This window comes from Hippocampus zosterae, chromosome 3 (genome assembly GCF_025434085.1).
Source record: "Hippocampus zosterae strain Florida chromosome 3, ASM2543408v3, whole genome shotgun sequence".
Taxonomy (NCBI): domain Eukaryota; kingdom Metazoa; phylum Chordata; class Actinopteri; order Syngnathiformes; family Syngnathidae; genus Hippocampus; species Hippocampus zosterae.
The window spans coordinates 15,816,854-15,842,137 of NC_067453.1; the positions used below are offsets into that span (position 1 = coordinate 15,816,854).

General features: G+C 40.7%; 1 protein-coding gene and 1 long non-coding RNA gene across 4 annotated transcripts in view; one reads left to right on the forward strand and one right to left on the reverse strand.

Annotated features, from left to right (window-relative positions):
- Positions 1-25,284, forward strand: part of LOC127597284 (voltage-dependent calcium channel subunit alpha-2/delta-1) — a 91,572-nt gene that overhangs the window by 26,350 nt on the left and 39,938 nt on the right. For all 3 annotated transcript variants that reach the window (XM_052060235.1, XM_052060236.1, XM_052060237.1), the window contains exons 4-10: positions 8,710-8,769; positions 10,170-10,205; positions 11,728-11,857; positions 19,743-19,874; positions 22,024-22,093; positions 23,855-23,905; positions 24,488-24,587. In XM_052060235.1, the coding sequence (XP_051916195.1) occupies positions 8,710-8,769; positions 10,170-10,205; positions 11,728-11,857; positions 19,743-19,874; positions 22,024-22,093; positions 23,855-23,905; positions 24,488-24,587 (579 nt within the window). The remainder of the gene's footprint in view (positions 1-8,709; positions 8,770-10,169; positions 10,206-11,727; positions 11,858-19,742; positions 19,875-22,023; positions 22,094-23,854; positions 23,906-24,487; positions 24,588-25,284) is intronic.
- On the reverse strand, positions 20,759-24,479 carry LOC127597351 (uncharacterized). Its single transcript, XR_007961637.1, has 2 exons — positions 24,279-24,479; positions 20,759-20,993 (listed from the first exon to the last, which is right to left on the reverse strand). It is a non-coding gene; the product is annotated as an uncharacterized LOC127597351 (long non-coding RNA).

Below are 25,284 nucleotides of genomic sequence, written 5' to 3' on the forward strand. Positions count from 1 at the left end.
CTTAATATAATCAGTGCGGAGCGGAGAAGGGCGGTTGAGTAACATCTGCTCTGGAGACTGATACATCTCTGATCCTACAATAACGTCGGCTCATTACATTTTCGCGCATAATGTCGCATCTTGCGCTCATTATGGAAACACTGTGGCAGAAGGCGACAGATTAATAAACCCCCCCGCCCCCCCCCCCCCCCCCCCACACACACACACATTCCACCGGGCATGCCATCTTTGAAACAAATGTGGACATTCCACAGGAAGGCACTCAATACACTTTGCGTCAGAAAATGACGACAAATGATCTTAATTACTCATGAGCGAAGGGGTCACCAAGAAAAGATCGTACAACTCGAACAACTAGGGAAGATTGCGCACTTCCCTTCCAGCACACACATTGTTCCTTCTTCTTCTTTTCATGAGGATAAGAATCTCCAGGCACGAACCATACTTGTTTTGAAGATGGCCTGAGGTACCAGTAATAGTGAAAAAAACAAAAACATGAATAATTGACATCCCCTGTAAAAATGTATATTGTCAGCTTTATTAACAAATGAAACTAAAAACATAACACAAATGATGCAGTCAAAGCCCTTTATTATCATGTAAGACTAATTTAACAACCTTGCTTTTACAGATGATGAGAGGACTCTCTGTAACTTCCGCTAGCCACGCACTAACAACCCGGGCTAATCTTAGCCCCTCCCCAACATACAAAGTTTGTCTCTCAGTCGAGATGAACTGCCGTCACTATCACTCCTGTACTACTATCCTATTTAGACAAGGAACCGACGAGTTCAACCTATTAGTAATTTTCACACGACAGTGCTGGTCAATGAGTACAAAAAAGGATGGTAGAAGATGAGAATAGAGGTTACCCGCTCTAGCTTTGGCAATTCTGATCACTGCTCGTCTTCATTCAGCTACTTTTACAAAATGGTGACTTTTAATCATTTGTTTTTATTTGTTTCTATACATGTTTGTCGAAACTGGTCTGTGATGCAATAAAAGCTGGAGAAAATCTTTACTGTGCTGAAAAATGATCAGTGACATCTAATCAACTTTGCCTAATTTATAAAAATTAGGGCATTTCGGCACAAAAACATTTTTCAGTTTTTTGGCCGATGAAGACCGATGAGTTGATAGTGAAGCAATATGGACAGCAGCGTCAAGTTATGCTCACATATTTTGTTTTCAATTCATAACAACGATGATTGGATCAAATCATTAGAGCTTCTGTTCGCACAAACTTTGTCGCCTCCTAACACTTGTTTCACACATCCAGAAAAATCTGGAATATTATGCGCATAATTTATTATACACCCCCGATGTGGGAAGTTGTCTTTTTATGACAAGCAATTTTCATTCTTTTTTTTCCTCCTTGACTTTTGCAGGTGATTTGTATTCTTCTCGTGTTTTCTTGGCAGTTAGTTACCAGCAATCTTTGGTGTACTTTGTCGGTATTGCATTTTTCTGTAATAACACTTTTGATAAATTCTGTACCTGTGTCACCATTTGTGTATATCGGGCGGGAGGTAGGGAGGTGTTAATCTCACTTTCGATGTCAAAAGTGTTTTTTTATTGCTGTTTGTGTGTGTGTGTGTGTGTGTGTGTGTGTTGTTGTTGTTTTTCTGTTGCAGATGGCCCGAATGGTGTTAAAGGTTTCTGACAACTACGTAATGTGCATTCGCTTGACTTTGGTGCAGGCAGCATCAGTCAGTTTTCCCACTCAGTGACGGTGTGAATGTGAGAGTGAATGCTTGTCTGTTTTCCAAATGTGTCTTGTGACTGACAGGCAACCGGTGTCGTCAGTCTTTTGTCCACGATCACCTTGGATGGTCTTAAGACCCAGAACAAGATAAGCGGTTTGGAAATAGATGGATAGAGGGATAGATATTATATTTATAGTGGATTCTTTGGCTGACATTTTATGCCACAAGATGTTCTCATGGGTAGACAGCATTGACATTGGAGGGTGAGACAGAAGCAGCTGACAACGTTCCTGTGGGAGATTCGAGCGAGGCTCTCTCAGTGGGTAACCAGAGCGCTTCTCACTTTTTTTTATTGCATTCATTCCACTGTAGCCTTCTCCCTGGCCCTTTGCCACCATACTCTATCAAAATGGAATATAAAAACCAACATGTTCTTTAGCTGCCCCGACCTTAACGTCAAGGGTTTGATGTGCGACATGCTCACACTGCCCACTCTTTTTGATTTTATGCGCTCCCCGTTTTTGTTGAATAATTGAATAATCCAGTTGCCTCATTTCTTCAACCATGTAGAACAACTTATTTTCTCGTGGAGGTATTCTATTTGTTTGCTCTCCTGTTTTAATGAGGTGTTTTCCTCTTTGCGGTGCATTAATCAATAAACCTGATCAGTCTGTCCTCCGTGGACTCACTACTACTCAGCTTCGAATATAGCCCCCACTTGTTGTCCTATTCCTCCTATTTTATGTTTTTTATGGGCTCGTGATGATAGAACTCCCCAAATGTGGATGGAGTGGGTGGACGGAATACAAGCGTGTGTGTATGTGTGTGCGTTAATGATCTTTCAGGCCATTACTGCTCTTTGCGAATTTTGCTTTGTTGTCTAAGGGAGAAAACAGCATGCTCTGAATGGACCATTGCTTTCAAGCTTTAGCAGCCTTTTTTTTCGCATACACACACAAGAGAGTCTGGGGTTTATTCGGGCTGATCTTTTATTTCCAGTCTATATATGCTCGTCTTTCTTCAGCATGTCTCGTGGGGATTTTGCAAGAATTGGTACAAAGAGTTAAGCACTGCATAAAACATGAGAACCCAACTATGTTCCACCAGTACAAGCCGGAAAAGAAGAGCTTCCCCCAGAATGCTTAAGTATGACATAGATTCAAAGTATTTAAAGAATATATTCATTATCTTGATAATTCATTTGGTTTTTTTTTTTTGTGTGTGTGTCTGAAATCGGACTAAATTTCCATAGGAACAGCATTTAGTGATGCCCAGGGAGCTGCCCATGGGAGAAAAAAATAATATTTTCAGATTGCTCCTCTAACACTGTAATAGGGGAGAATATGTATGCTGCATTAAAACTTAAAAAAAAAACCAAATAAACAAACAAAAAAAAAACAAGTCGCAATTTCAAGACTCCGATGTGAAAAAATAGGCAGTAAAGCAATGGCCTTAAAGTTGGTGTAATCGGTGTCGCTGACAAAACAAAAAGGTTGAGGAGATATTTTGATGAATACCGGTAATCAAGTTGCAATGTTTTACTCAAATTTAAAGGTGATTTTTTAAATTTTTAAACCAGGTTTCCTACAGGCGATATCACACATACACATATTTCCTATTTTCAAAAATCACATTCAAGTGGCCATCCCTACATTAATAATCATTTTGACAAACTGTCACTTTTGGAAAATCTTGTCACATTTCGACTGGAAATTGAGCTTGTCAAGATCAGGTTTAGTGTGGCGACAAGCAATTGTTTCTGTGGTCGTCAGCCACGTATATTTTGCATCTGTATTGGACAAGAGTGCCAAATATGCGACAAGCGTCCATTACGTACTTCCAAGCAGCCTAACATGCAGCATTGTGTGAGGCAAGTGTTCCTCTCAGCGACTATAATCATCACATTAGACTTTCCAGTTGCAATGAATTTCTTTTGCTTGCTCTGCATGCTTCTTCTTCCGTGGCACTTTTCAAACAGCCATAGATTCAAATGAAGCCCTCATCCTCCTCCTTCATTAAAGCAGAGCTGGTGGCTTTTCCCTGGGTCTCCAGTGGTCAGCCTTGGTAACCGAGTGGACTCATTATAGTGTAGGAGCTGAGCCATCAACACTACAATCACAGAGGGGAAGTCTAATGAGCAGTTACAGAGAGATCGTGACAGACGGCGAGTTCGGGACGCCCATTAACTCAATTGCTGCTATGATGAAATTTGCTTTATTTCCTTGCGAGGGAGCGCCAATCAATTTGCGTAAATGAGAACTTGCCGTAAATGTCTTTAGAATGGTGTGCTTTACTGTTATTACACAAATTAACAAGTTCTGCTCTTGTTGAGGAGCAGCCTCACCATGTCAGGAAGTGAGATTGGACTTTTCTCCAATATCTCTCTCTTGTATTGGATAGTTTCCTATGGAACGTAATGAAGCTCGCATATGTGCTTTATTGGCTGTACGATGTCTTGGAAGAGTAAAAAACAGGTGTCGGCAACCATAAATTGTCTCAGAGCCATTTCGACTGTTTTCCAGACCAAAAAAAAAGTTAATTATACGTGATTCCCCACTGGCTAAAGAGTCCGCATGTCGCAAGGGTGAGTAGTTTCTCTAAAAATACTGTAATTAACTCGTTCAATGCCAGCCATTGAAAAGAAAAAGAAAACCTCTTGAGTACCAGACAATTTTCAACAAACGTGTATATACGTGTATGTGTGTGTGTGTTTTTGTGTGTGTGTGTGTGTGTGCTTGTGTAGCATTGTGAGGAATATGAATTATTGAGATTCAGTATCTGCAGTAATATTAGTCATTTTTTTAAATGGAGTATTAAAATGAAAAAAAGAGTATTGCTACAGGAGGAAACTCTGTGCTTGGTGGTTGCGCCTTCTCTGCAGCATGGGTATACCAGCACTGTTTTTGCCTGGGAGGAAGTCGGCGTCATTTGACTGTCATTGCTGGACAGTCCCGGGGCACTTGTGTATTGCGCCTGTTATGGGCAGCATTTTTCACAGCCCCACTTTGTTCAGCGGAGAGATCGGTGCTGTTGAATGGTCTGCGGCTGGATGGATGTAAGGCTTGAGGAGCCGACGATGAGAAGAAGAAAGGAGCGTTGGCGCGGAGCGCCGATGCGGATGTGGAACTGGGAGTCGCAGCTTGGAATTGAAGTGGATTTACATGGGACAGGAGATGTGAGCCAATCTCTTTTTCGTCAATGGATGCTACAGCTTCGTGTTTGCTTTCAAAACTTAGCTTGTAGCAGACGTGTGCACATTTTCAGCTTAGCGTCTCTGATCCTCTGGTGAAAGGACACTTTGATCCTCTCCTCTTTCATCTATGGGTATACCCATGCTGCCAATGCGGATGTGGAACTGGGAGTCGCAGCTTGGAATTGAAGTGGATTTACATGGGACAGGAGATGTGAGCCAATCTCTTTTTCGTCAATGGATGCTACAGCTTCGTGTTTGCTTTCAAAACTTAGCTTGTAGCAGACGTGTGCACATTTTCAGCATAGCGTCTCTGATCCTCTGGTGAAAGGACACTTTGATCCTCTCCTCTTTCATCTATAACTGCTTCAGACAACAAAGTGTATGCAGAAAAGTTGTGAAGATTGCACGTCTGTCTGTGTCCTATGTGTTGTGTTATTTTTGTTATTTTGACTTCAAAATGGCGCCGCGTGAGTGGCTGCCTTTCCAGCAGCTCCTCTATTTTGTTGTTCTACTTCTTCCTTTCATAACTTTGCTGCTGTTAATCGGGAATTTCTCCATTGCGAGACTAATAAAGGTTTTCTTATTATTGAGTTTCGTCAGCTGTGAAATCCTTCGTTTTGTAATATGTAAGTTTGTATTTTACTGCCTCCTGGTGGTCAATGCACACACCTAAGAAGGAGTACAAATGTAAAACTGGAACGGATTTGTGGCATATGCACTGATTTCATTTGGGAAGGATTATTTGAGATATGCTTGAGTTACAAAATGGTCACGGAACGAGTTAAGTTTGGAGATCGAGATATATATTTTTTTTTTTGTAGTTCCCCAAAACCGTGAACAATTCATTGCTCTCCATATGATCTGGAACGGGGAAGTGGGTCTGTGATTGTGATTGGTTTTGGTTTTTAAATGCTTTTAAATGTACTTTTAACCATGTAAAATTAAAAATTGTGGTACCTGGTAGATGAAAAATGTCATATAAATAGAGCGGCCTAGACTTGCCTTGGTTATGTCAACCTTCTATGGAAACATTTTTCAATCTGGTTCAAAATGCTAAAAACATCCAATACTGTATCACTCCTCTTACGCAAAATGAAATGCTAAAATTGAGTTTTTGTATGTATTCATTCAGAACCTCTGAAATGTCCATAACATTTCATCAAATTCAAGCTGTGTGTTAAACAAAGTCATACACAGAGAGTGATTTTCTCTCTCTCTCTCTCTCTCTCTCTCTCTCTCTCTCTCGCTCTCTCTCTCTCTCTCTCTCTTACTCACACACAAACTCGCACAAACACTCCTCTATATCTCCCAGAAGTCCTGTCATGATTTTTTAACAAGCATGTCAGTCCGCTCTCCACTGAGACATGTGTGTGTGTGTATGTGTGTGTTTGTACAGATTTGTCTTTGCATTTGCACAGTTTGCTTCTATGCAGTGGCAGTAAGGTGAAATATTGCCTGATTGTTTTGACTGCAATATAGAAATTAGAAGCTCATGTGACAAAATGATCATATGATTATATCACATTGGAATAAAAGGGTCAGGACCCTGCTTCAATTTCATATGTGTAGTGACTGAATGTAACATATTTTGGAAAAATCATATATATGAGTCAACTTCATAGCTGTGGATCCCTAGTCGTATTTTTTTAACTTGGACTGTCTGTGCAGTGAATTATTGATGAGAAGGAATGAAGGAATGAAGGAGATTTTGATATAATCATCCAGTTCCACCCTCCGTACATGGCCTATTTTATAAACCATCTGCACGCGTACAGAAATATTGGTGAATGTGCTCATCTAAAATATGCACATTCACAAGCAACCAATATACAAGCTCTTTGTCAAACCTTTACACATTTTACAGTGTTTGGCCCTTATTTCGACCGATTTTTGGTGGAGGTTCTACAGATCCGAAAGCTAACCAATTTGATGAAAATGAAATGCGGGGCACATCTGAGCTGGTTGGAAGCAAATCACAGTTGTTGAAAAATATTTGAAAAAAACATGATCAATATTTTGGTTGCTACTGCTTAACACTGTAAATTAAGGAACAGATTCATGTTTGAGTATCAGTGAGCCCCTACTAATCGTGCAGGTGGATGCATTTCAATCTTATAGGTCAGATAGGGGTCCTTGTTATTTCACGCTCGTAGAGGTTTTCTCATCTCATTTCCATGTTTTTCAACTGTTGCATAAACATAAAACATATTTCACATTTCTTTACCGTATAATTTCATATTTTATACATATTGGTCATTTTACAGCAGTAGTAGGGTGCCCATGGGGAATTTTGGGAAAATAAGTTTTCCCAAACAGCCGGGGTATTTCCGGTCATCACAGCCAACAGCAGCCGTCCGCCTTCCCTGTCAATGATTCCGTTTTAGCGCGTGGCAGCCGCATCCCATCAATGAGTCCGTTTCTGGAGCATGACAGCCCGTCGGGGACAACTTTTCGGCAAATTACTGCTGTACGTATTCCCCGAGCCCCATCGCATTTCTGGGCTGAATTTAGGACTCAGGATGTCCTTGGTTTTCACCAACGTCATTCCTTATCATTCCCTATCATTCCATTTCAGTCCATATTTCCACATTTTTTTTCTTTCAACATTCATATGCAATTTCTCCAGAAATCATACAGTATCTCCCGTTTGCTTTATTGTTGCGTTTTGTTAAATAATTGCACTAGTTTGCATGCAGTTTAATTTTAATCTCATTAAAAATAAAATATGTTCAGCCTCATCACTCGCTTTCCCTAAAGAATGGTACACATTTTGCAAATGTAGCCATGGTGTGTAAACCGAAGAGCGCAAGTGTACTATTGTCTATTGTCTACCAATAAGTACACTTTAAAGAGTCTCCTCAACATTCTTTCAATACTTGATTGTGACTGATGTCAATCTGTTGTAGTTTTGGTGTAAAATGCTGTTTTGTGGATTGGTTGGGCCAGCAGTGTGCCTTGTCATCGTCCCCCACGCCCCCGCCCCACTCCTCAACCGGACGTCTGTCTTTGTATCAGTCACTGAAGCGTGAAGTTGTTTGGAAGGATTTGACAAACACAAGCAATGTGCTGTGTTGGAATCACAAAGGACTGACGATGGAAATGATACCTTTGGAATTTTAAGAATTTGCTCAGCAATAGTGCATTTTTGTCATTCTCAAACCTCATGCTCACACTTATTATACAATACAATATTTTTACAACAATCACCAAGGAAAACAGCGGGTTGTGAGTGTGAATTCTTGTTTGGCTCCATGTTCCCTCTAATTGGCTGGCTACCAGTTCGTTGCGTACCCTGCTTCTCGCCCTTAGTCAGCTGGGATAGGCTTCACCTCACCTGAGACCCCAAGTGAGAGTAAGCAGTATAGAAAATAGACGGAAAACAAGAGTGGCACTCCCAGCCATTATTTACCTGAGTGACAAACGCTCAGACACTAATTCACTCGCCTTTGACCTGATTCGGAGACATGCCATTTCGTCGGCTGCGACATACACGCACACACTGACAGAAGTGCACATTCAAAGAGGCACACACACACAGACACACACACGCAAAAGCAGTAAAACCATTTCATTCTGACATTATTATGCAATGCGACATGGCCTTTTGCCTCGCAGTGCTGTAAGACCTTGATAGCCCGGACGGTTTGAGCTGTGTGAGGGAGGGATGGTAGTAGTACACTGTGTATCTATGTCTGCAGCTTTTTGTGCACATAGCCAATAATTACACAGACCAATGACTGAGTGGATGTTGCATAGTTCCATCCTAACATCCTTGTTATCCTTCATTCCCCACCCTACCTTCTTCTTTAGAAACTGGCTACAGCTGCCGAGAAGTTCCAGATGAAACATCAGTGGAAAGATGAGTATGAGGTTAGTAAAGGGTGTTTTAGTTATTATTATTATTATTATTATTATTAATATCATTACCGGTATTATTATTTCTGCATGCATATAAATTGTGCAGAGATGTACTGTATGGCAATAATTACACAAGTTCAGGCATTTCAATAACAACAACAACAACAAAAAGGCAATAAGAATCAGCCATAACATCAACAAGACATGCTTCATTTAAATGTAAAACATTTCAAGCCCATTCAGGCTTGAATGTCTTCAAAGCATAATGAATGTTTATTTCCAAAAGGCATCTTTAATTAATTTTAACAAATACAACTGGCATCAGTATAGGAAATCCCAGGTTTGAAGATAAAACCTAGGGATAGCGCAGGGGCCTTATAATTGAACCCTGTGGAAAAAGTGGTCTTGTTTTAAAGACTATCCGTGAAGTAATCAGCGAAGCAGAATAGATACTGCAAATTTACAGAATATGGAGAAGGGGTGGGGGGCGGCCCGGTAATCCAGTGGTTAGCACGTGAGCTTCACAGTGCAGAGGTACCGGGTTCGATTCCAGCTCCGGCCTCCCTGTGTGGAGTTTGCATGTTCTCCCCGGGCCTGCGTGGGTTTTCTCCGGGTGCTCCGGTTTCCTCCCACATTCCAAAAATATGCATGGCAGGCTGATTGAACACTCTAAATTGTCCCTAGGTGTGAGTGTGAGTGCGAATGGTTGTTCGTCTCTGTGTGCCCTGCGATTGGCTGGCAACCGATTCAGGGTGTCCCCCGCCTACTGCCCGGAGACGGCTGGGATGGGCTCCAGCACCCCCCGCGACCCTAGTGAGGATCAAGCGGTTAGGAAGAAGAAGGGGTGGGATTCAAGTCTTGGAGTCTGGAGGTCTTCCCACTAATTTTTCAACTCAACTGTTTCATTATGCATTGTTGATTGAACATTTATTTTATCCATTCAGTTTAATTTGTGTTTTCAAGTTCAAAAATAGCCATTCAAAGAAACAAGTCTCATTTCAAAAGAAACACACACACCTCAAAAGAAAGCACACCCCCACACACACACGTTCCTGTACTTGTTGGCACAGTTAGGACCAAGTAAAAAAGGCCTACACACACACACACACACACACACACACACACACACACACACACACACACACACACACACACACATTGGTGAATGTACTAATACTTGTGTCTATTTAATCATCTCAGTTTCTTTAATATGGCTGCCTGAGTGAATGGCATTCACTGAATGCCATTCGCAGTGATTTTAGCCCTGTCAGGAAATATTGTACATCATGACATATTAGAACTCCCATTCGGAGCGCCATCACATCTGTGTGGAACTTTGAACACTAACTAAAGCCATTATTTTGTTCTCGTCAAATTAGTGTGACTTTTGTTCCTCTTGTGCTTGTTTACAGGATGATGAAATTGCATACTACAATTCCAAGGACAATGTAAGTGTTCTTTGTCCCTCAACCAACACTAAGCGGACCAAAGTTTTGGGACACACTCTCCTGGGAAGACCTTCTACAAAATGTTAGATTGTGTTTACGGGACTTTGTACAAATGATCAAAGAAAACGTGATTTATTACATCTGTAAATTAGTGCCAGGAAAAACAGATTTTAAATATATCAGGTTTATATTATAAATACAAAAGCATTATTATTTGCAGTCACATATTGTATATCATCCCCCCCCAAAAAAAAATGCCAAACACCACCCCCAAATCATATTAATTGCCAATTTAATACACAAAATATTTTATTTCGTTGCACGCATGCTGACTCCTCGACCAGACCAAAAGTCTCTCTTGCTTTGTAAAAGCAGACAACTGTTACATCATCTTCCCGAACTCTTTCACAAAGCTGTTAGAACCATGAGCGATGCAAGAAATTAAACAAGTACCGGTAGTTGATTAGTAATAGACGGATATGAATCTGCACTCACTCAACTCAGTGACTGACCGGTTATTTCATACAATCCATTTTTAACAACAGCAACTAAATCGATTATCTCTAACTTATCCATTTTCGATCATTACTGTCATAAAAACACCTATACATTAAATCTTGAGGTGACGTAATGCCACACAGCTCCCGCGGAAAGGGAAGGGGAAGCATTTTACAACAGTATGTCGACAGTTGTGCAGTTGAATTAATAGATTAATTTTCAAACTACTCTCAGCACTTTGAAATGTTCAACAATGCGTAAAAGTAACAGCTGATGTGGGCACATGTGCACAGACGAATTCGATTTAAAAGAAAAATGGACATATGAGGTTTCTTCCAGACAGCAATCATTTTTTGTTTGACATCCAAGGCAATGTTGATAAAAATCTACACACAATCGCTCGTACTGTGCTAACATTTGCATCATTGGCAGAGCAGTGCAAAAAAAAAAAAAAAGGATAAATATGGTGTTCATAACGTTGATTAATGAATCGGTGTGCCCCAAGACTTTCGTCACCCAAGTAAGTCGGATGTGCACCAGTCGAGATGTTGACCTCCCTTTCACATTTGCATCCTCCATCTCACTCCCTTCATCCTCGCGCTTTTCACTCTCATCTTGTACCGCTTTGCTTTCATGTATTGTCGTCTCCTTCAAGGCTTTCTTCTTCCCTTCCTCTCCTTTTGTTGCCTCTAATTCATCGCTCCTCCCGCCCCCGCAGCCTTTCTATTTTACAGGTGAAGAGGTTCCTGCCATGGTTCTCATCTAATTGACAGATGAGATAGATGAGTCAGCTGTATTGTTGCTTTCTTAGGAAGCAAGTGGTCACGCGCATTCCTCTTGCTCCCGCCCTCCCTCCTCCTCCTCCGCTGTCCTCCACATTTCAATGCATGTTACTTTGCATATTGTCATGCCTGTCCTACGGCAATTGATGCAACACCATACCTTTCCCCCCCTCATCTCAAGCAAGGTGATAAACATAAATACAAGTGTTCATCCCATTATCTCTGAATTATCTCTTCAATAGCTGGATTCAAATGAAACTGAGGGACGCAAATCCCGCCTACGGCCCGACTTTAAGGAGGATCCGTCGTTTAGACGCCTCACGGATCACAGCCACACGGCTGTGCACATCCCCACCGACATCTATGATGGCTGTGAGTGAACACATATACACACACACACACACAGTAACCATGGTTACAGCTGACACACACAAAAACTGCATTCAAAGATGTTGCGGTTTGCGCTTTTGCCAAGTTTGCCTTTGGGCTCAATAGAGGACAATGATCCAAAGCAGAAGATGATGATGCTCACTTTTACATAAGTCAGTATTAATACTGGATGTTTATTATTTTTAGTTGAGGTCAGTCTCTGCTTTCTGTCGTGTAGCCGCGACTGACTGGCGACCAGTTCAGAGTGTGAACATGGGGTATGTTTTCCCCATGCTTGTGTGGGTTTTCTCTATGAACGAATATGGATTATACCACAGAGAAACATTTATACTGTAGCAAGGTTTTGTGATGTGGAGGCAAACGGGTGCACACAAATTCAGAGCTTCAGGAGACATTGTTAAGGGGGAAAAAATGATTTATTCACAATAGAAAAAACAACAAACAAAGTAGGTGAAATTATAAAAGTACTAATTCCCTCACAAAATGCTAAGTTAAAAGTAACAAAGAAACTCAGGGAATAAATCACAGGAAACACAACATTGGTTGATCAGCATGACTAAAAACAACGATCCAGCACAGACTGTTGGAAACCAGGGCTGACGAGAACAGGAAATGAAAATCTAAAAAATAGACATTATGACATAATATGGAAAAAAAGTCAACAAAAACACAAATCATGACATGTTTCAGATTTTATAAAATAAAAAAATAAATACAGTACACAATGTATATAGTTATAAGGATAACAGAAAGCTGAGTTTGCAGAAAGTGTAAGACAAATCTGTTTCAAGTATAAAATGGTCCATTTAATTCCACAATATCATCACAATGACCCCAAAAAATCAACAAGACTCACAATTCTATCGCCAAGGGAAAAGATTGCATTCAATAATTCAACACAATAAGTACACCGATATTTCATAGCGACACTTCAATGGTTTCAGTACATTTCCGCCATTGAGTATTCTCTCAGCTGAGCTATGTTGGTCATATCACCTGTTATGAACACTATTTAAATGTTTAATAACTCACTGGCTGTGGGAAGGCTGCAGTACTTTCGTTTATCCTCTCTTTTATTTCTTTCCACTGCAGAGTGCTTTTTTCTCTTTTTTTAAAATTTCTCCTCCCCATCCATTCTAAGTTTGTTCGCGTAACAGGGTTACCCAAAACAAACGTCAATATTTTCGCAAAAGCTAAAACAACAGCAAAAATGAAACTTGCATACATCAGAAACATGCTTGTGTCACCGTGTGCATGACATTATTAAATCGTTATCACGTGTCAGTGATCAAGGTCAGTTGACCTGAGATCCTAATCAATACATTGCACATTTGAAAATGGAGGGAGGGTTCTCTTTGTGCATTTTCAAATCAAACTGTTAATTACGAGCTTCAAGGCTTTTTGTCTCCTTTATTTTCCAAGGAATTTTAAATGAATGCATTTGCTTTGTTGGCCTTTTATCAGCATAGTTCACTGTTAATGGATGAATTCTAGTCCTGGCTTTGGTTTTAATTACTTTAAAGGCAACTGCATCCAATTCTAAGAACATTTTGGAACGGTTTTGCTAGAAATCCTACATTAGCAATAAACAAATATCTAATGAAGTGCATTACAAATCTGGGGTGGCTGCAATTTTGGGGGGAAAAATATAATAATACATGACCAAGTCTACTATTTGACTGCTTGTGCGGCTCATTACATGATGATTGCAAAATGTTCTGCATTTAAAAAAAAATTACAATGAAGCAACAAAAACAAAAGTGAATCGGTTTCATGGATTTTAAAAATTACAGAAAATGCCAACTGTATTTGTACATTTATTAACTGTATGGGCAACAGGAAAGGGAGTTCCACTTAAAATTCAGAAAAAAAGTGAACGCACATTTTCTTCTAATTTGACACACAGAAATCGGCCAGGATATGAATTGAAGCTTCACAATAGAGAACAATGTAATCTCTCCGCTCTGAAATGTAGTTCCAAGCTGCGATGAGGCGCTCTAAAGCAGTCACACTAGCCCAAAGCCTTGGTTCACACATTGGCTCTCAAATTGAATTTTAACACTTTCGAGCACCAAAATGATAACCTGATAACATGATAAACTGTCCACTGTACTAACTGCTGTCGCTGAAAGGGTTAAAATAAAAAAAATTTTCCCCTTCTTGCTAAGTCCACCGTTGTCTGGGTGCCACGCCAATGAACTGTCTGCAGGAAAGATTTTTGGTTGTAGGCATAGCTCACCGCATGTCGCAATTGCGCTGTATAACCAAATAAATGAGTATATATAAATGCGTCATGTTTTAACCAGGTAGAAAACTTCAGGATAATAGAATTGAATAAAGTGCTCAAAGCTTTCTTTCGACAGTTGAATATTATATAATTCTCTGTCTCACTCTGTCTTGGTTAAAGGACATGTAGTGTGTTTCCTAAATGCTACCAGCTGAGGTTTTGCCAACCAGAATAACGTCATGGTGAAAAAGATCTATTGTGAGAACATTTGACATTTGAGTCGTGTCCTCACAGTTGAACAGCACTCAGCCGGGGAGTGTCAGCAGCAAACTTGAGAGCTTTGCATCATTGGTCAGGAAACTCACTTTTCCCAGCGTGAGACCTTAAAGTACGTATGTGACAGTGACTATGTGGCACAGTGAATTACAGCATTCATGAATCAGAAATTTGTGAAATGTGATGTGTCAGCATTCCACAAAGGAAGGGGGTGGTGGAAGGGGTTAAAGTCCTGCTCCGGGCCCGTCTGGCCCCCAAGGTTAGACCGTTGACCTGTTGTTGGGCTCCACGCTTTGGAGGAAATAATGGAAGCAGGTGCCCACTACTTTCTCCAAAGGTTCAGGGCTTGTTTGTTATCTTAGGGTTGAATCTATCTTGTCTTTTTCTTCTTTTGCCGTTCCTTTTTTTTCTGTATTTGGCTGTGTGTCAGATGTGCGGCACCTGAGTGTGGTGTAGTACTGCTGACTCGGTTCTCAACGCTTCTTGGCTGTCGCCGACAACTCGGACGGACTAGAAAACAATAAAAATTGCAATTTTTGGAAAACAGATTCATATTTTTTTATTGTAACAAAACTCTCAACCGCATTTGTGAATAAATAAAAGGAAAATGATACTTATTTGCAGAACAAATACTATTAAAAATATGCGTTTAAAAATGTATATATAAATGCAAACATAACCAGTTATTTCACTCTCCTAATTGGAACTTTAACTGAAACCAATTTTCCTTTCCCACCCTTATAGGGACACTTGATGGGGTGAAACATCTGCCTTTGAAAAATGGGTCTCTTAAAATGACCTCAGTGATTTAATGTGTTTTTTATGACTGTTCCGCATACCTTAATAATGCCCATATTTTATGGGTGTGGCCTGTTTGTTGTTGTTGTTGTTGTTGTTGATTTCATATCATCCTTTCAACATCATTAACAGACGGAAGCAAGCATTGTAATTTTGTTTCCTGGCTTGTTTTGTCACATTCTGTGAAAATATAAAAGCGATCGATACAATCTAATGTTGATGCAGCTATAGTCTCAGCCACTTATCACCATTTGTCTTCATGAAGGTTGCAGGCATGCTGGAGCCTATCCCAGCTGTCTTCAGACCACAGTCAGAGGACACCCTGAACTGGTTTCCAGGCAATCGCAAGGCACACGTAGACAAACAAGCATTCATGCTCACAATGACACATCGGGACAATTTTGAACGTTCAATCAACCTACCGTGCATGTTTTTGTAATGTGGGAGGAAACCAGAGACACTGGAGAAAACGCACACGGTATTTCCATGTGTGTAAAACTCAATTTTCTTGAAGATTCGGCCTTAAGCTGACCTGAGTCAATCCTCAAGATGTGGCGTTTGTCACTCGCGATGAAGACAGATTGGTGGCACACATCAGTCTGCGACAGAGACACAGACTTGGCATATTTTTTTACAGCCAACAACCAGCTTCACCACAGAACATATTTTTCAGAGGGAAGGGGAAAAGAAGACATTTGTACACTGTTGAGTTTTCAATTGGCCCAATTTGATCTCCAACTCATAAATGTTCCAGGAATAGCCTTTACTCAGTCAGGGGGTGAAATTGGATTTTCTGGGTAAAATGGGAGGCGGAGTCATGAAATCACCCTTCAGCCTCCCCATCAACTGACCCACCCCCTGTGGGCACTGTTCTGCCGTAAGACTGGAAATACAGCAGATGATGGACACATCAAAATATCCTATCTATTTGGCAAATTGAGGGAAAAGGAGGGAGTGTGGAGTAAAGCGTAATTGTTTTGTATTCAACACTAAATGCGATAAATCTCCAGTAAGATTTATTTATTTTAAACATTTCTCAATAGAAGAAAATTGACATTGCTCTAATAACAAAATGTTAGATCATTTTCAAGCCCATTATATGACTTGGAGAAGTGTGGGGACCATAAATCAGTTCCCCATAAAATGATATACACAAAATATGATAGAAAGAGTGGTTCTGAAGGTTGTTGTTCTTTCCACAATGTCCCATATGATAAAAGGCATGTCTTGAGGACCTCTTGCGGTGTGGGCACCAAACATTGGGAACCCCATAACATAAATCTAGTAGTTATTTTGAAGCAGATCTTTTTTTTTAATTTATTCAGTTATTTATTTATGCAATGGCAGAGACTCTCCACACAGGTTTGCTGCCAGCGTGTGTTGGCTAACTATGATTTTATGGGGATTTTTTTTCACTTTTTCATATTTCGGGCACCTCTCGTGTGTTGGGGACCATAAATCAGCTTCTTATAATAAATACAACCAAATATAATAGCAGAAGCCATTCAACATTCTAAAATATTACATTTTTTAATTATGGCATACCACATTCAAACCTGTTTCCCATAACATTGGGCAGAGAAATTCACTTGGAGTCCTTATATGGTTTGGTGACCATGAATCGGGCAAAACACTGAAATATGATTGCAGGAGCGACGCTAAAAGGTCATTTTTCCTCACAATGGGCCACATATCAAACATCTTTTAAGATAATCATCACTTATACTGCAGGGACCAAAAAGGTGATCCCCAAAAGAAGCAATTTGGATGCTGATTAGTTTTTATACATACACACAGAGAAATATTTGGGTGTCATGGTCACAGAGTTATGAACCACTTTTCAGGTGATCCCCAAAAATGGCATGTTTGTTGAACAATTAACATTGCAACTGATCCGTAGTATAGATTTGTGAAAAAATTTGAAATTTACCAGGTTGTATCATAGACACCAGCGATTAATATTCTGGTTACAGTGTGCAGTCGTTTTGTCATCCTATTTATATTATTGTCACTTATACTATGACTTAATCTATGGGTTCAATGCAGAATAAATGCCCTGCAATGGATTATCCTGACGACACGCAAAGCTATTTTATTCTATGGCTCCATTGTTAGTCGTAGCCTCGCGCATTTTGAACTTTTCTCATTATGCACTGCTGGCTATATTGCTATTTTATCTCACCCCATTTAGAATTCTGCACTTAATGAGGTAAATGCAAAATGTGCACACTCACACTCACGCGCACACACACGCACGCACGCACGCACACACACACACACACACACACACGCACACACACACACACACACACACACACACACACACACACACACACACACACACACACACACACACACACACACGTGTATGTTTCAATTCAAAAACAATAAAATTGCCACTCTTGGCAAGGCGAGGCTTCATTAACTGCTGTCTCGAGAGGCATGCATGCAAATGGAAGTGTTTGCACATCAACGAGCCACGTCACAATCGATACAATGATTATCCATCTATTTCAATCTTGTACACTTATAGAAATTGAAAACTGAGAAGAATAAAACCCAACATTTTACTCTATAAAGTATGTTGCTTGTGCAATTGTGAAATTACATTTCAATTTACTGATCTTGCCTTATCCATTTATTTCCTTTATATGTGTAATTTGAGGACAAAGAAAAAAAAAACTTTTTTGCATGTCATGTTTTTAACATACGTCACACGAATTAACCAATCAAAGACACTTTTAAAAAAATTAAGGATTCAGATATCCTTTATTTGTCCCACACTGGGGAAATTTACAGCCTCCAACAGCAAGAATTTGGGTAGAAAGAAGAAAGAAGAAAAAACAAACAAACACCGTTCAATTAAGTGCAATATAAATACAAAATGGATAAATCACAGTGCTATTTACAATTGTTTTTCACATCACACACATCACATCATTTTATTATTATTATTATTATTATTATTGTTGTTATTTTTATTCAGCAGCCTGACAGCAGTCGGTAGGAACGAGCGTCGGTATCTCTCCTTCTTACAGCGCGGGTGTAACAGTCTCTGGCTGAAGGAACTACCGAGTGCTGTTAGGGCGGGCTGGAGGGGGTGGGAGGGACTGGCCATCATAGCTTTTAGCTTAGTTAGCATCCTTCTGTTGCCCACCTCCTCCAGAGTGTCAAGGGAGCAGCCCAGGAGAGAACTGGCCTTCCTGACCAGTCGCTCCAGTCTCTTTCTGTCCCGGGCTGAGATGCTGCCTGACCAGCAGACAATGCCATAATGGATGGCCGAGGCCACAACCGAGTTATAGAAAGTCTTAAGGAGCGACCCCTGAACCCCAAAAGACCTCAGTTTCCTGAGTAGGAAGAGTCGGCTCTGTCCTTTCCTAATCAGGTTGCCCGTGTTTGTAGACCAGTCCAGTTTGTTGTTCAGAAGAACACCTAGATACTTGTAGGAGGTCACCCTCTCTATGTCCATACGCTGGATGTTCATCGGTGCTGGTGAGGACTGTTTCCTACAGAAATCCACAAACAACTCCTTAGTTTTCCTAGGGTTGTCACATATTTGTCACATTAGTAGTGACATTTCCACATAGTTTAAAGTCGAAACTCTGCAAAACTGAATATTATTATCTTTGTGGAAGTTGATGGTTTGATACAGCTCTTGTATGAGACCTCTAAAGGCATCCCTACTGTCAGATAAATGAGACAAGTGTGCAAATAATATCCTCAGTGGTGATAAGGAGACTAAAAATGAGAGTGAATTGAGGGGAAGGGGAAAAAAAAAAGAATGTCGTGAGAGGCTGAACCAGTTTGGGGGCAACCAGTGTTTCGCCCCCCCTTCATCCATCATTGTGAGCGTTACGTGGCTCTCGGCTGTCCAAGTGCTGTGTCACTGCATCCATAATGCCTGTTGCCTCCCACAACATACACCATCAATCAGCTGCTATCACACACACACACACACACACACACACACACACACACACACACACACGTTATTTCGGGGTAGAAACAAACAGGCTTGTGTTCATGTGGAAATACAAATGTGTTTATCAAAAATATCCACATGAGTTTGTGTTCACTTCACAGAACCTGGGCAATTACAATGATGTGTATTAAGGTATTTATCTTTGTCTCTTTCTAGACATTTTCAACATGACATCGAACATACTTGTGGGTTGTAAAAGCTCAATTATTATCCGACTGCGTCACTCATAGAAAAGAAAACTCCTTGATTGCCATTTGACCAAAGCAGGCCAATTTAGAAAACAGGGCAAATGATTTCAATGATGCCGTCCTTGAATATGTTAAATCATCTTTGAAAAGATTTGGCGGCATTGACATACAGTTGTGATGCTAACTCTCCCAGCCTGTCCTTCTAGGCGGTTTTGCGATCTTCTCTGGACAACTTTTCATGACATCCACTCAAGTTATTGTCCTCACCCACAATTCTGTATTTAGTGGAGTCATTCTTTTCAGTTCAAGTCAACAGTAATCTCAAGGAAATACCCTGGTCCTTGGTGTTCACAAACATTTTCAAAAGACCCATCACAATCTTTCTTTTGTTTTTAGCAACCATTGTGCTGAATGAGCTGAACTGGACCGAGGCTCTGGAGGACGTGTTTAAGAAAAACAGAGAGGACGATCCCACGCTTCTTTGGCAGGTGTTTGGAAGCGCTACAGGTCTGGCCCGCTACTACCCAGGTAGGCAAAAGAAAGTACAGAGTCTTTCCATGCAGAGCCATATGTATTGATAGAGGCAGGTCGGGAGAGAGTGGAAGTTTGGTAGGTAAACAGAGTGAGCAAGCTGGGAAGGTAGAAAACAAACTCGTCAGGTTGATCAGTAGAGAGTTGCTCCATATGCTAGCCATTCATTTTCTTCAGCTTATCTGGGGTCAAGTCATGGAGGCAGCAACCTAATCAGAGAAGCCCATACTTCTCTCTCCCCAACCACTTCGGCCAGCTCTTCCGTGGGCGGTTCTACAAGACACTGCGACTAAATTGCCTCCAGGTCGGCATTGTAAATGAGAAACTACTCTCATTTTCCTTATTTGGTTAAAAAAATAAACTAAGAATAAATGAATCAATCAATAAATGCGGTGTGCAAATTGCACTCGAGGCAACAGGTTTAGATCGACTTCCTGCCACCCAATTGTCATTCTCTCGGGCGTATCGCCAACATCCTTCTTTTGCTGCACTGGCGCTTATACCTGCGATCTTTCTTGTTCTTGCAGTCGTGACCAACAGGTCATGACTAAAGTTGAGGGTTCGATTGTAGATTGACCGCTAAATTGAGAACTTCACAAGCTCCTTCTTCACCGTGACAGACCAATGCAGAGTTCACATCACCGCAGGCGCTGCACCGATCCACCTTTTAAGCTCCTACTCCATTCTATTTTCCATATTACATTTTCATCATCTCTCAGTGAAATGGCCAGATGGAACAATATTTTTTGTCTTTACGTGCGATTTATTATCCTGCTCAATTCCATAGTTTTCTCTGCTTGAGACTACGATACACAAAATCAACCTACCGTAGGTGCATTTTTTTTTTTTTTTTACTCAAATGATCATACAATACAATACAATACAATACAATACAATACATGCTTATTTATATAGCGCTTTCACAACAGCGGCAGCTGTAACAAAGCGCTTTACAATACAGCTAACATAAAGTAAAATAATAAACACAACACATAACATAAAACACGGACAGTCATGCAGTTCTAACCACTTTTCCATCACACGCTTTGTTGTTTGAAGCGGTTTGAGATGAATGAGGAGAGAATCAAAGTGTCCTTTAACCAGTGGATCAGAGACCTCATGCTCAAAATGTGCACACGTCGGCTACAAGCTAAGTTTCAAAGTCAACAAGAAGCTGTAGCATCCATTGACGAAAAAAGAGATTGGTTCACTTCTCCTGTCCCATGGAAATCCATTTCATTTCCAAGCGGCGACTCACGGTTCCAAATACGCATCGGCGCTCTTCGCCAACGCTCCTCTCTCCTCATCCTCAACTTCAGCGGCCATCCATCCAGCCGCACCAACGCCAACTGTCCAACAGCGCTGACATAGCCACTGAACAAATCGGGGTTGTGAAAAATGCTGCCCATTACTGGCGCAAAAAACACAAGCGCCCCAGGTCTGTCCAGCACCGACAGTCAATGGCGCCGACATTCCTCCCAATCAAAATCTGTGCTGGTACAGGCGTGCTGCCGAGAAGGCGCAACCACCAAGCACAGATACTGCTCCTTTGACGAATGTCGTGGCCAAAAAGCGCTGAAAACAGTCCATATCATGTCCACACAATGAAACAACAAACAACATGTGACAAAACAAAAGACAAAAACAGCAAAAAAGAACAAAAAAGCAAGGCTCTTGAAGAGCACTTGCCAAAGGCTGCCTACTCGGGCGCCATCTTGGAAAAAAAAAAAAAAAATCTTGACTCAAGAGTCACCATGTACGCAATATGCGCATATCACCGCTCACAAAGACTCACCATAGAATCCCCTATTTTATTTCACTGTGTCTTTAAAAACTATTTAGCATGCATGAAGAGCGGGTTCACTCTCTCATGCATGCACATTTTTCATGCTCCCCCACACTCATACCAAATTGGTGATTGTCAAAGCAATTAAATTAAGTCTGCACGTCTTGTCATGAATTATGCTCTGGGCTAAACCAATTAATGATTTTCAAGATGCCACCCAGAAATCTGCCATTCTTTATGTCATAATGAAGTATGTCACAGAGCCTGACATGAAGGGTGTGTCATAAATAAAATAAGCAATCAGTGGGTTTATCTCCTCGCTGTGTGAGGTGTAATCAATACAATTTTCATGTCCTGCAGCATCTCCCTGGATGGATGCTCGCAAGACACCCAGTAAAATTGACCTGTATGATGTACGCAGGAGACCCTGGTAAGAGATCACACTATTGTTTGCTGCTTGCTGGTGGGGTACAGCCTGAACTGGTTTCCAGCCAATCGCAGGTCACACATAGACAAACAAAGATTGCACACCCATAATCACACCTAGGGTCATTTTAGAGTGTTCAATCAACCAACCATGCATGTTTTGGGAATGTGGGAGGAAACAGGAGTACCTTGAGAAAACCCATGCAGGCATGGAGAGAACATGCAAACTCCACACAGGACGGCCGGGGCCGGATTCAAACTCACAATCTCTGCACTGTGAGGCGGACGTGCCAACCAGTCACCCATTGTGCCACCAAGAGTTACATACTTTTATACACTCATTGAGTCCATCTCCACAAGCCAAATGCTTAGACCACTTATAAAGACGCCAGTTCCAGACCCCCCCTGCAATAAGTGAAATGCACGAAATTGAAATACTCCGTAGGTATGTATTTAAAACATTTATGACCGTCAATTATTGTTGTCTTTAAACCCACCTTTAAACTAATATAGCACGTTTAAACGTTAATTGGGAGAACAAGAGCAATGGATTATATACATACATAAATATTGAACAAACAGTGTACCGATTGCTCTGTTTACAGAAAACAAATCGCGTTTGTTTGTTTTTTTTCCAAATTATCATCTATCCATCTTATCCCAGCCATCTTCGGGCAGTAGGCCTGGTACACCCTGAATCAGTTGCTAGCCAATCGCAGGGCACACAGAGACGAACAACCATCCGCGCCCACACTCACCCCACGGGACAATTTAGAGCGTCCAATCAGCCTGCCATGCATGTTTTTGGAATGTGGGAGGAAACCGGAGCACCCGGAGAAAACCCACGCAGGCCCGGGGATAACATGCAAACTTCACACAGGGAGGCCGGAGCTGGAATCGAACCCGGTACCTCTACACTGTGAAGCTTGACGTGCTAACCACTGGACTACCGGGCTGCCCCCAAATTATCATCTGAAAATATATAATAGTAGTTATGGCCAAAGATGAACATTATAAAATCAACCGTCAGCTTACTCTAAAAATAAAAGGCAGGACTGAAGGAGATTCAACATTTAATAATGTTCAGCAAAAACTAGGTTGGACTGAAATACTTTCTGAATTCATTCCTCATCTTTCAAATGACAGCAGTGAGCACCTGTACATCCGGCCGCCATCAGTCTCATGGTTACTTTGCAGTGAAAGTACAGTCTCTATTTTATCATTTCTTCGCAATGTGCACTGATTGTTCAGTATTTTGCCAAATTCCTGTTTCCAAACAATGAAGGAGAAGTGGGTGATATCTATTTAATTAAACTTTAACATCATAAAACCCAGAGCAAAGTGTGCATGTGGATGACTGTGTGAAGCAACATCAGTGTGTTATTTCCATGATAGCTACTATACTGAAACAGAACAAGTAGAGACAGGCTAAACGCCAGCCGGGGTATGAATAATTAATAATTTCTAAACTGTGCAGCTATATCTATGAAAAGATGGACAAGCTGCTGAATGGGTGGAAAGTCTGGCTAAAAAGGCAGAAAAACACTGAAGACGTTCAGTGGAAGTAGAAAAATGTGTCGCAAAGAAGGAAAAATGGTTATAAAAAAATGCTTCGCAAAATGTTGGAAGTGGGAGTGGTTAATGACATGTCTATTAAAGTCATGAGGAATTTTTGAGGTATGAGTTGAGTAATGCGCATGGTACGGAATGAATTAGTCTCGTAAATCAAGATACAATTGTGCTGACTGGTTAAGTGTGTGTGCAGGTACATCCAAGGAGCCGCTTCCCCCAAAGACATGCTCATCCTGGTGGACGCGTGAGTTACGCTAAAGTCATTGATTGATCTGTCCCCGTATGATTTACGATGATCATATTACATTTCTTGACTGTTGTATGCCCCTTGAGCTCCGTTCGGGTCCACCATTGGTCTTAACTGACAAATACAAGTGCAGCAGACAATACAATACAATACATGCTGATTTATATAGCGCTTTCACAACAGCGGCAGCTGTAACAAAGCGCTTTACAAAACAGTTAACATAAAGTAAAATAATAAACACAACACATAACATAAAACACGGACAGTCGTGCAGTCCTAACCACTTTTCCGTCACACGCTTCATTGTTTGAAGCAGTTTGAGATGAAAGAGGAGAGAATCAAAGTGTCCGTTAACCAGTGGATCAGAGACGTCATGCTCAAAATGTGCACACGTCGGCTACAAGCTAAGTTTCAAAGTCAACAAGTAGCTGTAGCATCCATTGACGAAAAAAGAGATTGGTTCACTTCTCCTGTCCCATGGAAATCCATTTCAATTCCAAGCGGCGACTCACGGTTCCAAATACGCATCGGCCCTCTTCGCCAACGCTCCTCTCTCCTCATTTCGTCTCGTTTTGGCAGGAGTGGCAGCGTTTCCGGCCTGACGCTCAAACTGATCCGGACATCCGTCAGCGAGATGCTGGAGACGCTGTCGGATGACGATTACGTCAACGTGGTTTATGTGAGTTCAGATATTCTACCGATTTGGTATTCATGAGGACATTATTTTTGAACCAGTTTGGCTGTGTTGAATGACGAAAGGTGTATTTTACCAGAAAATATTCCATTTTGAAAGCAGTTTCCACTCTGTTCATGAAATTAACCTAAAATGGCAAAGCTACACACAACGTTTTAATTTTCTAGTGATTTGCTTTAAAATATTTTTGTTCAATTGTACCGGTAATTTTTCAGTGAAAAGCAAATGTCCATTTATTATTTTTTTTATCAAAAACATAAATAACGTTAATAGTTGTGTTTTGGAATCAACATTTAACAAACATTTTTAAAAATGATAAAAATCAATGTATCTCTTTTTCACATGACAGCAACAATTTGATACGAATATTTGTGGCTGAAATACTTTAAAAACCTTAACTCGTGAAAACGTGAAAAAAATTTGAATGGATTATATATTTTTAAAGCACAGGTCTTACTACGTTTCAAATTGTAATTTATTATTTGATCCTCAGGTGTCTCAATATTTTGTTATTTACATGCAGTAAAATGTCACATTGCTTACTGTTTTCAGCAAAGAAGCATTACGACTGAAATTATAACCAATTTACCTTCAGTAGTTCATTTTGGAAGGACTCATTTCAAGAGGAACACATTTATTACATGTCATACTTTTAGAATATTTTTGGGGATACAGACCTTTT